The sequence below is a fragment of the Metopolophium dirhodum genome, chromosome 7 (assembly GCF_019925205.1).
Source record: "Metopolophium dirhodum isolate CAU chromosome 7, ASM1992520v1, whole genome shotgun sequence".
In the NCBI taxonomy this organism is placed as follows: domain Eukaryota; kingdom Metazoa; phylum Arthropoda; class Insecta; order Hemiptera; family Aphididae; genus Metopolophium; species Metopolophium dirhodum.
Window position 1 is genome coordinate 27191636 of NC_083566.1, and position 17070 is coordinate 27208705.

Here is a 17070-nt window from a genome sequence, read left to right on the forward strand (position 1 = left end):
TAGTGCGTGTGGGAGTCTTACATTTTTACTACAAATTACAATAACTGAAACTTATGGTATAGTCGTAAAGTAATTATAATAAAATATAAATAATACCGAATCATTATATGTGTAGGTATATTGAGTGTCACTAAAAAGGTCATTATAACATAAGTTTATAGAACTGTATCCGTCCCAAATTGTGGTGGAGCAAAAATTTGTTTGATATCGTGGCTGCGTGGAAGTTTTTAAGTTATAAAAAAAATTGTCTTCTCTGCAACGTGAAAACCAAATAACGTCGTGTGGAACAGTTTTCCTAGGCCCCTATCATATACATCATACTTACTCGTACAATATGTAAACTCTATAGCTGCGTTGTGAACACATTAAGCAAATTTAAGATTTCCGTTTGTCTTCAGATCGTTGTCCATCGATAAAACTCTATACAATAGGTACAGAAAAGCCGTCTATACCGATTGATGGATCGAGTTCAGAGACGTTTTCACAATATTATGCTAATGGCGCAATATAATGGTACCTACATAATATTATGTCCGTCGAACTTTCTATTAAAATTTAAAATATATATATATAGTTTACCCATACAATATACAAAATATCCATATGCCATACACTCCACAACTGCGTTCCACATAACGCACACGTATCCGCTCGTCCCCTCGCCGTACGCGTATTATTGTCCGATTTATCTCACCGTTGGTCAATGGACAGAGATTGTCTCGCAGAATTAGTTGGATTACGTGGAAGACGGATTGTTGCGGGATATAATATGTACCCATATCGTATTGTGTACATTATTATCATGTGTGTATCCGAATGACAACGGACCGAGGAGAGAGCGAGCTCGTCGTGTAGGTGTAAGGTTGCTGCCATGCAGGTGCTGTACACTATATTATAATATAGTTTGCGGCGCATCAGTGCGCATGTAATTGATGGCGACCCTGTTCGTCTTGGGAATTAAACAAAACTATATTATATAATAATATATATTATACACACGCCGCCCCGCAGGGGTCAGGATAATATACGGCGCGATGGCGTCTGCAACGTGCAATTAATTTGCCATTGTTCACGTTTCGACGCGATGCTGTTGCTTATATAACAAATATTATTAATAATTTACGTAGTGCGTACAGTAATGTTTTTACTCATAACAATATAATATTATATATCAGATGATGCACAGGTTTGGAGTGAAAAAATCATATATGTACTGGTATTAAACACGATTCCAGAGCATCTGTCTTATTTATGGCGCCTAGCTGCTGCAATATATGATAATATCTTATTATGCTATTTAAATCGGTTGGTTTTCGCGTGGTCGTGTCCTATATATTATACTTGGCATTTGCAACTGCAACTGCAACGAGTCTAATATATTACTAATTATTATAGTCTGCTGGTCACTATAGGCGGGGGATAGGGATATAAGAAACTATACCCTAAAATATCCCCTAAAATATTTCCATAGTAATGTGGAAAATTCAAAATCCGCTGGTCTATATAATATTGAGACATATAAATCGCATGCGCTTTCTATGAATTACTATCCAATCGTTTCCAGCAACGGTATATTACAGTGCCTATTATAATATGTTAGGCTAGTTGTTTAAACTGTAACGGATTAGTACCAACAAGATAACACGATGTCACGTATAATAGAACAAGCCGATAACATTACGGCGATCCTATGGCGTAGTGGTGGGAGAAAGTTGTAAGCAGACATTTCGATCGTCCAATCGTGGTGCCGAGTCAGTGGTCTGAGGTACACCAAATCCTTTGGAATTCGTGTTCCTACATCCGTTGTGTATATCTTTAACTTTTAAGAAACGTAATAGAGAGACAACAAGGAGGTGGTTTAACTATATTTTATCGTGCCCGCTTTGTTAATCAACTAAGATAATTATGGGGCGGGTGTGAATGTAAACAAAATAAATAAATAGGTCAGCTTAGGCAGTCGATTATTATTTTCGTAGCCGGCTAAAAATCCAGTCGGATGGATTAAATTCTCTGGCTTCAGATATGGCGAAATAATTCGCTTTACGTGGGGGCGGTGGAAAACATTACAAAAAGATATGAAAAAAGGGACAGTAATACAGTATCGAGCGAAAAGTTTATTAACACATCTGCCTGTCACGTGCGCTGGTCATAATAATGATTAATTTTTTTTATTTATTTATAAATTCAGAGAAGTTTTGATGAATGTTTTGTCAACATTTTACTAGCAATGAATCATATGAAAAAATATATTTGCATTAAATATTTAAATATCGGTCAGACTGGTCGATTTTAGATTGCTAATTATTAATATTCACAGGAGTGTAAAATAAATAATTAGAAAAATATCAGAATTTTTTTACACACTAAAAAATTAAAATATACACCTAGTGTAAATATATATTTTATACATTTCCAACTTAAAATATGTCTGTTTGAATTTTACTATTTGGTATTTAAAAAAACAAAATGTTTACATATTACCTATATATAATACATTATTTTCGAGAGATGCTATAAATAGGTACTATAATTATTATTTATTAATGTGTTTAATATAATACATAATATACTTTATATTTTATAGTAAATATGGGTTTATGATCAATGATCATATTATTATTATGCTATAGTTTATTATCGTTTAATTTTAGAACGAACTGACTGTAATAATTATATCGGTCAACATGAATACAACACTATATATTACACTGCCTTTTAATCTAATTGGTATGAATTGAAAAAAAATGTATTTCTGTTTGCTTAAATCGTATCCGTCAGTGTTCGTATAAAACGATTTTATTTTAATTAATTTAGTATTTTTAATCAGAACGAATAAAAAAAAAATCCTGTCCACCTAACTTAACCTCGCCGATTACGTTGGAAACAATTTATTATTTTGTTATATTTTTTACGTAACATTATGTTATTTGTGAACTCGGCAAAAATTTCGGATTTAGTAGGTAGGTATATATATTATGTGTTCCTGGTTTCTATTTTTTCTTTCCGTCATATATCATATGATTAACGATTATAATATGGAGTTACTTACCAATTGTTTCGTGGATAATTAAATAGCTTAAGCACTTAATAGCCGACTATAATACATAATATAATATCCTCATGGCGGATATCATTTTATTTCGATTGTAACTAATGCTCTTACGCGCATTTTTCAAACGTATACATTTCGTCGACAACAACGACTTAAATGGGTAACCCAAGTAAATAATGCGTGGGAATTGGCTGTATCGTATATATATTTTATACCTTTTTCTTTTCGTCCGCTCGTCTCCCAGGCCATCGGTTTATAAATTTGTTTTATGTTCTCCCGTTATATGGTCAGACTCACCCCCTCCCCACTGTATATATCACGGTGGACGGGTGACCCACTCGAAATAAAAGTACAGGCTTAAATAAACAGACATAAAAAAGTCTGGTTCTATGTTTCTTCTCATTCCTAATCGATACTTTATTATCTCCAAAGTCTACTCGCTCGGGTCATTTTATTTATTCGTTCATTTTGTCAGCTTCCGAAGAAGTCCAACCCGATAATATATATATAATATTGGAGCTATAGGATAACGGGAATATAATATTTTATCAACAGTGGGACTATCGTTGACTAAAAGCGTTCGATAAAAGGCACGAAACGCGAGATTATAGTCTGTGAAGTGGACCTAAAATATTTTCTCGTTAAATCCTAAGGTTTAAGAATAAAAAGGGTACGTTTTTGTTTTTCGTATATACACACGCACAAAGTATATAGCATACAAATATTATATGTTTACATGTGTAACATACTAACATGTTACATGAATGAATGTATTTCCTTAATGTGACGCATTATTATTTAAATCTTCGTTCGTTTATCACGAGCTTAGTCTTTTTATTTATGTCCTGCAATCCCAAACCACCAAAACGCCGTTTTCAACATATTTCTGTCCTCTGTGACCATCACGTATACCTATTACAGTTAAACAGGATTTTATTGTACGCAATTCGTTTATTGTGCCTGAAACAAAAACAACTATAGAAATTGCTCAATGTTTTTTTATGTATTCCAAAAATGTATATACACATTATAATGTTTTAAATAAACAGATTATATGACATTTATTTTACACAAAATGCATTCACTTAATTAATACGCTTGTAAATCATTAACATAATTATAATTGAGATTTCAAAATTAGAATGCTTTAAAAGTAATTTTTCTAGTATTCAAGTGTTGTAGGTACATATTATTAATTTCTCATAATATGTTGTTGTCCGACACTATAAGCTTTAACTTTTTTATTTGTTATTAATATGCGTAAATTAGTTTCTAAAAAATTGGCTAAATCACAAACATGTATAATTATTTATTTATTTATTTATTTAAACAGGTTAAACAGCCCAGTTACATATTACAAAAATAATTTACGATGGTACAGTTATAATGATTGATCACAATTTTGAAATGTTGAGAATAAATAACTAAATAGATAGATTTTGGCGAATTTAAAGATTCACCTATGACAATTATTATATTAAAAGTAATAATGAAGAAACTAAAATATTTTTATTATATTATTATAATATTTTAATTTAGTAGTTAGGTACGTTTAAACGTTTTATTATTACAGTTTACTCTAAATTACTTTCTACACAAAATTCCTATATCTTCTAGGTACATATAAATAACACATTATGTTGACTGTAAATCTAGTAAAGAATATTTTAATATTCCAATAAAATGTAAATATTTAACTATTACTAAGTATCTGTATATTTTTATGTACTGTTTTTCGTTGCATTTACATAAGTAAGTTTCGCGATTTGTGAGGTACAATTTTACAAGACCTAATATGTAAATACCTTGGCATATAATCAGCGTGTACAATTTAGGAATATGTTATTGTGTTATTAAATTATTATTATTATTACTCTACAGCAGAGTTTTTTGAAACGTATATTGATGTCTTTCACAACTTAACATATGGATAACATGTAGTGTAATACAGTCTATTAAAATTCGATAGGTTCGGATTTTTTTCAATAGAAAAGGTGCTTTTTTGAGCACAGTATTAAAAAAATATTTAATATTTCCTCGCAATATAATATCGTTTTCTACCCTTTGCAAAACAAATATTATACGCAATTGTATAAGAGCGAACATAAAACAAAATCTATAAAAATGTAAAAATATTCACTCGCATATACATACAATGTTGACAAAACACTAACCTCATTTATTTGACGGCAATTTATACGAGCGCATTAAGATGTTTTTCTCCACTTCCCTCGTGATCATTCGCGTGTAATATTTTATGGCCGTGTGTTTCGTTATTTATTTTTTATGATTTTTTTCTTGTAATTTTTTTTTTATATCTATCGTGTCAGGACACATTTTTACACGCTAATGAAACGAAATACCGGTGTGTACGAAAAAAAAACTGAATTTTGACGAGTTCATGTTTATTGTCTATCTATTTATAGTTAGGATCTCGAAAAATCTTGAAGTTCGGTGATGTTTGGATCGTGAACCTTTGTTTTTATTTTCTAATTAAAAAAAAACCTTCTATTCTCGTATCAATCGGATTTCTATAATTACCTACGGGTTTTGTTGGCCACGGTTTCCAATACAGAACTTGTTTGTCCCTTTGGATGTTATTGATCTTGGCTCTGGTATTTAGCACAGGTCGGGAATAAATAAGGTCGTACGATGTTCGGATGCAGTGTTGGACGTAACCGTCATCAAATTAGTCGAAGTCGCACTCGCTCCAACCCTCACGTTCGCGCACAGTAGGCCGATGAGTTTTTGGAACTGTTTCAATACTAACGAAAAAAACGCGACAACGCGCCGAGGATGTCAAGAGAAATATTTTGATAGCTTTGTTGTTTTTCGTTCTCACAGCAATGCTAGTAAGAAAATTTAGTGATTTAGCGTGAGTTTTATTGGGCGTGTGGTGAAATTTGGATGCCAGAACAAGATGAGTGTTCATTAACCACATTTTCGAGGGAGTGTTTGTCATTTGCCAAATTATTATCATTACAATAGAACCATGTTTATCATCTTTCAGGACGTTTAATTAAAATAAAACACTCATTCATATGATATATAAGTTTTAATTAACACTCAATAAAGTAGTAATTTTTCTGCTATACTGTACGGACAATAATATTTAACTATGTTCTAAACATTGTATACGAATTAAGTGAATCGTTAGAGTTTAGAGAGAAAAAGTTGATAAGTACTTTTATTCAGTTCATAAACTTTTTCTTTTTACTCAATTTTTAGATGATCGGAAATAACACTGGGAGATTTCTGGCCGAATCGAGTTCGTGATAAAACGTTTCTTCTGGTCTCCCAGGTTTAATGTTACAGACTAAAAAATACTAGTTTCTCTGTAATTTCTTTGTATATTCTAAACCTATAGGCTATAAATAAATCTTATATAAATAGGTACCTATAATAGGTACTAAAAAAAAAATTGTAATGCTTTTTTTTGTAAATTTGTATGGGTGTGCATACTTATTATCTCCAAATCTAAGGTGGATAACCATTTTATCAATCGGAAAGCCTTTTTGGTTTTTTTTCGGAGACAATTCGAGTATATCCAGTATACTCAAGTATAATCCAGTTGCCTATATCATATAGTGTAGATAGTAGATTATAAATAAATACATCAAAATATACGCATATTTGTTTATTATTTCCCAGAGAAATTAATTTGTTAAATGTCGTTATTTCTCTTAAATCGTAGGTCACTAATTATCAACTCAAGATTAGTTGACTATCTTATTTAATATGTCCCTGAAATCTACATAGTCGGTTTCGTTTGACTCGTATTTGTGCCTAAATAATATATATCACATTTCTACACAATTACCTAACTATATCGATACATCAAAGGAACATGGATACTAATGTAACACACATAAAGTAATGTTAACAATATAAAAAAAATCTGCTATGAAGAAAATAAAATATTTTATTTCTTAAGACAAAATTTTACTTTTTCTATTATTTATTTATCTCCACCGCAAAGAGAAATATGTACCTATGTTTTTATTTTTTTTTAATCCATGGTGCACTCACGATAACCTTTTGGATATTTTGAAGAACGAATGAGACTTATAATACATTTCTCTGCTGAACGAAGTACCTATTATAAGAATACAAGGGTTTCTGCTTTCTGGGGTATACATCGAAGGTCGTCGGAACTGCTATTTTCGTCACGATTGGGAGATTACTGCTTGTGCGTCATTTTAGGGGGAAGGTCTTGAGTTGTAAGGGGTTTAAAAGGAATCTTACGCTTTATACATTGGAATGAGTGGCTCGGTAAAAGCTATAAAACCATTGGAGACAAATATTTAACTTTATTTTGAGACTAAAAGAATTGAAATAATTGTGATTGCAGAGAAAATGCAATGATTCTGGAATAAAAAATGTATTCTTTATTATAACACATTGCATAACTTATTTTTTGATAATTTTCGGGCGAATCAGTTAACATAATATCACATCTTAGAAAAAAAAATATGCACGTTCATTTTTTATCTTTAAAGATTCACGTCAATCGAAAAATGTGCTACCTATGGATACAATTTTATCAAACAAATTACATGCTTACAAATTACTATTGTAATTTTATTGTTTTATTTAAATTATTATTTAATTATAGTACCTATAATTATTATACTTATTAATTAATTTATGTTCTAATTGTTGTCAGGTAGTTAAACTAAAAGAATATTTAAATTAGTTATAAAGAATCAGTTATATATATCAGAAAATAAAATAGTATTGTCCTAGCTCTAAAAATAACTAGGTACTAATAATCGGTGTCACTAACATCATTACCTATATTTACCTATAATGTATATAATGTAATGTAATTCAAATATTATGTTTATTTAGTTGTCTATCATTTGTCCTTAACCATCAATATGCTCTTAGAATTTTAAAATAACGATAATATCGAGAATTTTAATGCTATTCTTGGATTGATTTTTCAATCGTTTTCCGCAGTACTAATGAACCACGTATCCCTCTGTTATAAATCAAGACGAGTCGTCGTTTATCACTCGATCTTTTAGCTAGTTTGAGCGAAAAGAGAAAGCTATATTTTTATTCATCTGTAAAGCTCTTTTGTACAAATCGTCATTTAAACCACATAATTAATCGTGATCGTTCGTGTCATTGGACGAATATAATAAATTAACTCAACCTTTTATACCCTCTTCGGCGCTATTAATGGCGGCTACAATGTAATTTACTATAGAATATGGAGAAGAGTCGATCGATTTTAAATTTATCAATTATTATAGGATGGACATTGAATAAACATACATTTGAAATCATCTATTTTAAACAGACAAAATATTTTAGAAGTGTATACACAAAATGTATACAACTATATACAAAATGTCAATCTAGTATCATAGAATTTTAAAAATTATTAACATCATTGGCGAAAGATATTTAATAATATAGTCATTACTTTACTAATAAGTAATAAGTAATAATATATTCCAGTATTGAATATTTGGATATGTTCACTTGTCCGCAGTGCAAGTTTTTATTTTTTTTTTGTAGATATTTAATTTCTATTATTATTCGAGTCCATGCACTATAATCGTATTTCAAATAAAAAAAATACTTCCAAAAAAAATATTATTTATAATCAAGGCAAAACGATTATAATAATTATACTAATTTTTACTCGGTATTTTCATAAGTACTGTAATTTTAGGTAGCCAACCTAATTATTGTATATTTATATAATATGTTTTTAGTTAATATAGTAAATTAATTAGTAGATTGGAGTCATACACTTTGCTCCAGATTATATTTTCATTATTAAATTGTATTTAAAATGAAAAATGAAAAATGAAAAAAACATAATATAGGTAAAATAATGTTTTTTTTAAACACACTATAAGTATAGTAATATATTTTTAAAATTATATTTTTTAATTATTGTTAATTTGTTCATATTTGTTATACTTGTATTACCTACCTACCTACTAACTCTCTTAATTAAAAAAGTAAAATCTTTTGTTTTTGTCTACGTAGTAGATAATGGAAAACTTAAATTGGTATAGGTATTTTACTTATTTGTTTAATTTTCGATTTTCTTGTATCAAACACCACCACAATAAGTAAACTTTTTACCTCTGGAATTCTCGATGTCAACATCGTTAACTACTACGTCTCAAACCTGCATTTTTAACGATGGTCTTGATTTATGTATTATATACAAATAGTTTCAGAAAGATCTTTAAAAACATCAAGTGCTATATTATAACCTATAATAAAAAAAAATAACAAATTATTGATGAGTTATATGGTTGTTGAGCTTAAAATTGGATACGAAATAGTAAAAGTTCATTAATTATACTATTTAATTTAACTTTTAATCTGTTGAACCTATACCTAATAATTATCAAGTCCGATAAGTGTTTGAATTCTGGTGGTCTCTAATATTATATAATTGCGTTATGTATGGTGGTTAGATAACTAAAATTTAGTGTTTTGGGCACAAAATTAGTTTGAATGTTTAATATCTTAAAATGAGACCAATCATATTATTAGTTTAGATTCTAAGTGAAGCTAAAATACGTTATCGTGTTTAGAATAATTTGTGTGTTTTTTGGGAAACATTTTCATGCAGCACTTCCATCGATTGAAAATTGATAAAATATTTATATGAGGTAATTTTTCTAATTGTCTAGTGATTTTTAAGATAAATCACGAAATTAAACAGCATTACACAATACGTAAGCCGTTTTTAGTAAAGGATTTACCATTTTTTTTTAACCGTGATCACAATGTTCTATCAAATACATACTTTAACTATAAAATTATAATTAAAATTATTAGAATACACTATACTATTGAACAATGAGATGTGGTAAAATAGTGAGACGATGATAAGCTACCAATATAGGCAATATATAGTTGCTGACTCTAATGCTTTACGACACTGTTATTAATGCACTACTAATTTTTTTAATTTACAAGAATATATGTATTTTGAACAATCACATTTTCCAAGTTTGTTTGAAAAATGATGTTTAATAACCTTGTATGTTTAAGTTGGGTTTTTTTAGAGATTTCCGAGTTTAATCTCCTTTTTATCGCTACGATAGATATTGAAAGGCTTAATCATGAATTAATATGACGTAGCGTGGCGGCTTTCTGTGTCGCATATTGTCTTGGGTGATCACCCATCCGAGAACAAGCAGTCAGATGAGTGTTTAAAACGATTTTTTTTCAACGATAATATTTGTTGATAACTCAACATAATTAATAACTTATTATTCATAGATAAAATAATTTTTCAGTGAATTTTATATTTTAAAATGGATATTTTATGATTCATGCTATACGTTTATATGTTTATTTTGAAACCTTAAACGTTTCCGTGTAGATATAGTATAGGTAGATATGAGTATAAGACAACTGCAGTAATGTCCACATAGAGGAAATTAAAATACAAAATAAATTTAAACAATTGTATTGTAATAACTACATATATATCTGATTCATGTAAATTAAATATAATTAGAAGATATATTATATTATTAAATTAAATATTGAAATAAACTGTTTGAAAACTATAAATCAACTTGATAACTAACGATTATCTGTATTAAGTCTTTGATTATTTTAAAAATACATCACAGTATTAAACAAAAAACTCTGTTATATAATATTTAAAAATCAATGTCCATTGTTTTGAAACTAAAATTATTTTTTACAATTTGGTAGTGCTTAAACAGAGCGATTAAAATATGTTTAAAATAAATTTGGAACTTTTGTTAAAGAACTTGTGCATGAAATAAATGAAAGTATTGTTTTCATTATTTCCAATTATTTTCCAGCTTCTTTCCGGAAACAATCTTATTAAATGTTGTTTACATTCATAAAGTTAAACATGTTACAGCTTCAGTTAATTGAATCTCCAAACACAATGCGGCCTCCTTGTTTATTAAAAATTCTAAGAGCCAATGTTTGAGTACTATTCAGTGTGTTATTGTACACTTATAATTATATAATTATTATACAGTCCAATTATTGAGGTAGCGTATGGATCGTTTTGTCTTTTAAAAGGTATATTTTTGCGAATGGAAATATCACAATATATATTTGCACCGGATTATTACGATATCCGAAATTTTCTCCTGTGCTTCAACGTATTATAACTTATAAGCTTTATGTCTTATAGTGTACTTTAGATCAATTTCATGAAATTAACGCTATTGGCGTTGACCCGAGACACCCTAGAGACATTTTTCACTATTCGACGGAGGTCTATAAATTATGAAAATACCCATAAGGACCGAACAGCATATCCATCAATTCGCATTCAGTTGTCAAACTCGAACGATGGTTCAGAAGCAAGTTATTGATCACAGGAAGTCACTGAACCGTCGAGCGCCTCCATTAAAACGGGCGCAGCCGGAGAATTTCTGCGTATTTTTAAACATCTCTAAATATCCAAATATTTAATTATTCATATTTATTTGTTATTTCCTACAAGATACATTTTTAATCCATTGGTAACCATTATATAATTGGTACTTATTTAGTTGCTAAAAGTCTGTTAAGAGTTAAGACGTACTTAAAAGAACAAATCAAAAAAATCAAGACAATAAAGAGAATGTATTTTTTTATGAATATTATCAAATATTTATGACAATACATTTTATTTTAATATATCTCTAGAAACAAATAAAAATACGGGGATCTTTTTACAGTGATTTATCAAATAAAAATAGCATGAAGTATAATATATTTTTTTTTATTTCACTCTAATAATATAATGTGTGTCTTTAACTATAAAACAAATAATTGGAATGCTTCCAAAATAAATATATTAATACGTATAAAGTTGTATATTAGGTACTTACTTACGCATACATATATTATAGTCTTAACAAGAAAGGTTGAATTTTATTATATTGTTTAAATAATAATTTAACTAACACAATTAGATAGGTACAATGGTACATATTATATTATATCATTTTCTAACAATAATATTTTGTTTAGAATTTAAGTAGGTAGTTAGACAAATTATATACTATAATACAGTTTGTAAGTCTACGTATAACCGTTAAAAATGGTTCTATCCTATAATATCTGTAGTAATCATTGTGATTATAAGAGCGTAAAAACATAAAAGAAATAGGTGCTTGAATTTAGTAGAAGTCTTACTTAACTTAAATTAAGATTGGTTGTGTTGGTGCAATTTATAGCAATTTAATAGAACGATAAATGCTTTCACTATATTATATAATTATTAATTATACCTCTAAAACAATACTAATTAGATTGCATTTCAATATTGATCAATTATCATCTAAATAACATTAAAGCGTTCACTAAAATTCCCATGTAAAATAATTATAGGTTTTTCGAAAATTAAGATACATTTTTATAACGCGAAGTGTTGCTAGAGGTATATTATAGTAAACCGTTATTTCATGCCTATGTTGTAATTTTTAGCTGCTTTTGCTTGTTTTAAAAAAAAAAAAAATAATGTTGCTTATATAGCTTAAACAAGAACAAGATCAGCAAATTAATATACTGTCCCAGCGTTATTGGACAGAAATAACGTTATTTTATTATACGGTATGTCCTATTATAACCGATCAAGTCCAAGGAATAACAATGATTTCGATGGTTTACGTTTCGGAATTACCGAACAAGCGAAGGTGGCTGGTCCACAATTATTGGTATGTTATATGCATACATCATATTAATTATTAGGTACGTTATACCTATAAGGTACAGTCGGCGTGACGTACTGTTCCGACTTTTTCTTTGGATTTGTGGATATGTTTCTGAACAGTGTAAAGTCACTTCCTACGATTACCTCGTATCAGGAAATGTGTATAGGTATGTGACGAAATTTCAGTCACTTTATACTTTATAGTACTTTATACTGTTCGTATTTAGACTTAAAAGTTATATGTGTACCCACCTATATATATCATGCAGATATATATATATAGCATTTATCAATATTTTCCATGTAAATATTTGAATAATAACGCGAATGTTTACATACCGTTCGATTCGTAAATGTTGTGTAATAATTTTGTGTTGTTTAACAATCGGACGTTTCATTACTACAAATATAGTTATTTATTATAGTATAGTATTACTTATCATTTGCAATTTTCTCGAAAACGTGGTTGTGTAAATTGCTATTATTCGGATATTGTTAAATACTTGGCTTTGCAAGATATACAACGCGATAGTTTTTGAAACATTTGTTTGATTATAAATGTAACTTATTGTATCTATAATTATTTAAATTTAAAAGGATCAAATTATCACCCACTTTGTCGGTTTGATGGATTTCGAAGCGTGTAACATCTGGAATGGTCGTCTGTATTTTAGTCGCTAGCCTTGTCATCCGGCCAACTATATAGTCGGTTTAATTAAAACTGTTGACTGAATAAATATTACAACCGAAGTAAACATGGGGTCATATATAAAAAAAAAAAAACTGCTATTTTAGAGACAAATTAACTTCGTTTTTGAACGTACCAAATCGTAATTATAATCGGAACTCTATATGTAACCGTCTTTGAGATCACTGTTTCGAGTATACTTAATTAATGATGGAAATACATAACAAGTTTGCATATGTATGGTTTGCGTGCCCATGTTTTTGACTATAGTTGGTTAAATGCGTCAGTTACCATTTGGCAAAGTTCATTAATTTCCACCCTGAAAATAAAATAATGACTCGTATTTTACCATCTACGTGAGAGCGGCACAATTACTTTCTCGTTCACCCTATTCGTGTTTTTTATGTTTTATTTGTGTCTAAATAATTATCTTGATGTACATATTTATTACGATGGACTATTTAAGTATGGTGCTATACCTATTATCCTTTTCATCATCAATTCCTATTCCGCACTCAGAGCCACTTATTTCGTTTATTTTATTTACGTGCAATCGCTCCACATCTTCATTCTAACTCTCCAGTTTTCATAGGTACATGTAATATAAATTAAATCCATATGTTGAACTTTTCCTCTTCTAAAAATCGTTGCTTGATAATTTTTTTTCTTTGTTTTGAGTTTCCTTGCTTATTTATATTAGCAGATAAAATATTTTGTTTAATATCTTATATTGTTTCAAAAACAATTCTAAAGAAGAAATAAAAACCACTTGTTTTCGTAAAATGGATCAAATACTAAAATAGACTCTTATACTTATTAAGTACTTATAAGTATATAATAGACTATTAAGTTATTAGCTTATACTCGCACAATGCGATTATATTGTATTGTTTGTACTCCATACAAGATGTTTTGGTTTTGTTGGTACAACAAAAATACATAGTTTTGACTCATTGTTTTCAGTATCATATATATGAATCATATTATTTAACTGGAGAATTATACATACATTTATTCATTTATATATAGTCATGTTTCCTTAATAGTAAATACAATAGGTAGTATATAGTTATCTAAGAAACTTGTTATTCAACTGTTATATTATATTAATTTGTACTTAACATTTTAAAATTATGAATTTTGTAGGTAAATTGAACTGTGTAAATATGCTTCAATACAATATAAATATAAAACGATAGCATTTACGAGTAAAAATAATAAATATTATCTTAATATATTTGTATAATGTATATTGTATAATATGTTATGTATAAATGTATAATATATACAATTGTATGATTGTTATTTTATTATGTATTATATACCTGAAAGTCTGGGGATTTAAACAATGATATTTTCCGTCAAATTAAAATAAAATATCATACTATTATAATTTCACGTATAGATACGTCATATTAATGCAGGAAAAAAATATTTACCAAAGATTTGCATGTCTTTGATATTGTGTGCGTATGTTTAACTATAAATGTGTATGTTATTTTATATAAACTATTAGTTGGATGATGGACATTTTAGAACGGTAAAATTATTTTTATTTTTAATTTTTTTTCAGGTGACCGCTGATCCCACGAACGTATCGGCTCATTCTCCAGATGTGATTTACATTCGACTTAGAGGTAACATAGACGATAGTATAAAATATATTATAGTATAGGTAATCAAATCGTATTTTAAGTTTTCACACACCGAAGAATTGGCTGACAAACATAACTATTATAATGTATTATTTACGCACATATGTAGATTATATATGGGTAGTAAAACCCCAAGACTGGAAATTTGTGTGGAAATCAAGTTATATTTTTTTAACTTTTAACGAGATAATTTTGAATTGAACCCCGGTAGTTTAGTTTAGTACGTATAACTTTTCATGCATTTAAAAAGTTATTATATTTGTATTCTTTTATCCTCACGTATATTGTCATTTATAAAATCAAGTTTATTATTTTTTTTTTTTTTTATTTACATAAGCCGCAACAGCAAAGGTTATTGGCATTAAAACATTAATATTTTTTAACAAAAAGAAACATTAATCGTGATATGTACAGAGAAATAGAATATGAAAATAACAATAGATAGATACAAAGATAAATAGAAAAATGAGTACATAATAATGAACAGTATGTTTGAGAAATATCTAGGTTATATTAAGTGATATAATCCCGTTAATTTTAAAAAGTTAATTATTTGCTTTATGTTGATAGACTGTGGGCTAAGGGCTTCTTCCAGGTTGTCTGATATGTTGAGGTTAATTCTGATGTCGGCGAATTTACGGCAGTGACATATTATGTGTTCAACCGTGGAGGTTTCACCGCAAGTTTGGCATTGTTCGGGTTCGGATCTGTCCATAAGATGTTTGTGAGTCACCCATGTGTGGCCTATCCGAAGTCTGTTTAATATTACTTCCTGGCGTCTAGGTAATAAGAAGGATGGCCATGGGGAGACTGTGGGCTTTATTTTATTGAGCTTGGTGTGTAGAGTTGACCATAGGATCTGCCATTGGGCTAGAATGTGGTTGTCGATGGTAGTTTTGAGGTCCTGAAAAGTACAGGTGTGGATTTGTCGGGAGAGGTGGGAGGAGATGGCTTCTTTGGCAAAAGTATCGGCCAATTCATTACCTCGGATTCCGACGTGGCTAGGAACCCAACAGAAAATGATGGTCTGTGTATTGGATTTGAGGCGGTGTATCTGGTTGTGGATTTTTCCGGATATACTGTTGGGTTGGTGGATATTTAGGATACTGGTTAAGGTGCTGAGAGAGTCGCTAAAGATTATGGCTTTATTCATTCTATTTTCATATATTATGTCGAGAGCTAGGGAAATCGCAGTTGCTTCGGCTGTAAAGACTGAGCAGAAATCTGGTAGCTTGAACATTTGTTTTGTTTCGTTATATACCACTGCTGCTCCTACACCCAAGTTTGTTTTAGAACCGTCGGTGAAAAACTTAGTATGCTCTTGGTGATTTTCCGAGATTGAAAGAAATTCTTTTCTGTATATGCTGGGCAAAGTATCGGTTTTGGGGAGTGAGGATAATGTGGTGTTTATATTGAAATCCATGATCCACGGGGGAGTGAGGGGACCTTCGTGTCTGATAATTCCGGAAATATCAATATTTGTGTTTTGAAGGAGGTTTTCGATACCTTGATGTATGGGGAGGTTGTTTTGTGTACGCCTGGCGGCTAGAAGCATGGCATTCTTTTTCCTTATTAGGCAAATGGGGGGGGTTTGAGTAATGTTAAGTAGGCTGGGGATTGGGCTCGAACGAAATGCTCCAGAGACTAATCTTAGGCCCGAATTGTGCACTGTTTCGATCATTTTTAAGTTCGAAGAACTCGCATTTATGAAGAGGAAGGACCCATATTCTAGTTTTGAAAGTATGATGGATTTGTATATCATTTTGAGTGAGGACGAATTTGCGCCCCAAGATGTGTGGGCCAACATCTTGAGGATGTTTATTCTTGTTATTGTTGTTTTTCTAAGTTCTTTCAGGTGGGCGCACCAATTATTTCTTGTGTCGAATACGATTCCTAATATTTTTAAAAGTCTTGTGTTGTGTATAGGGGTATTGTTTATTTTTATGTTTAATGTCTGGTATTTTTTTTGAAGGGTGAAAATGATGCTCTGAGATTTTGGGGC

The 17070-nt window shown here is 29.7% G+C and overlaps 1 protein-coding gene across 5 annotated transcripts in view; it reads left to right on the top strand.

Moving 5' to 3' along the window:
* The window catches only part of LOC132948206 (high affinity cAMP-specific 3',5'-cyclic phosphodiesterase 7A-like), a 128154-nt gene that overhangs the window by 59725 nt on the left and 51359 nt on the right, over positions 1 to 17070 (top strand). For all 5 annotated transcript variants that reach the window (XM_061018581.1, XM_061018582.1, XM_061018584.1 and 2 more), the window contains one exon: positions 14987 to 15050. In XM_061018581.1, the coding sequence (XP_060874564.1) occupies positions 14987 to 15050 (64 nt within the window). The remainder of the gene's footprint in view (positions 1 to 14986; positions 15051 to 17070) is intronic.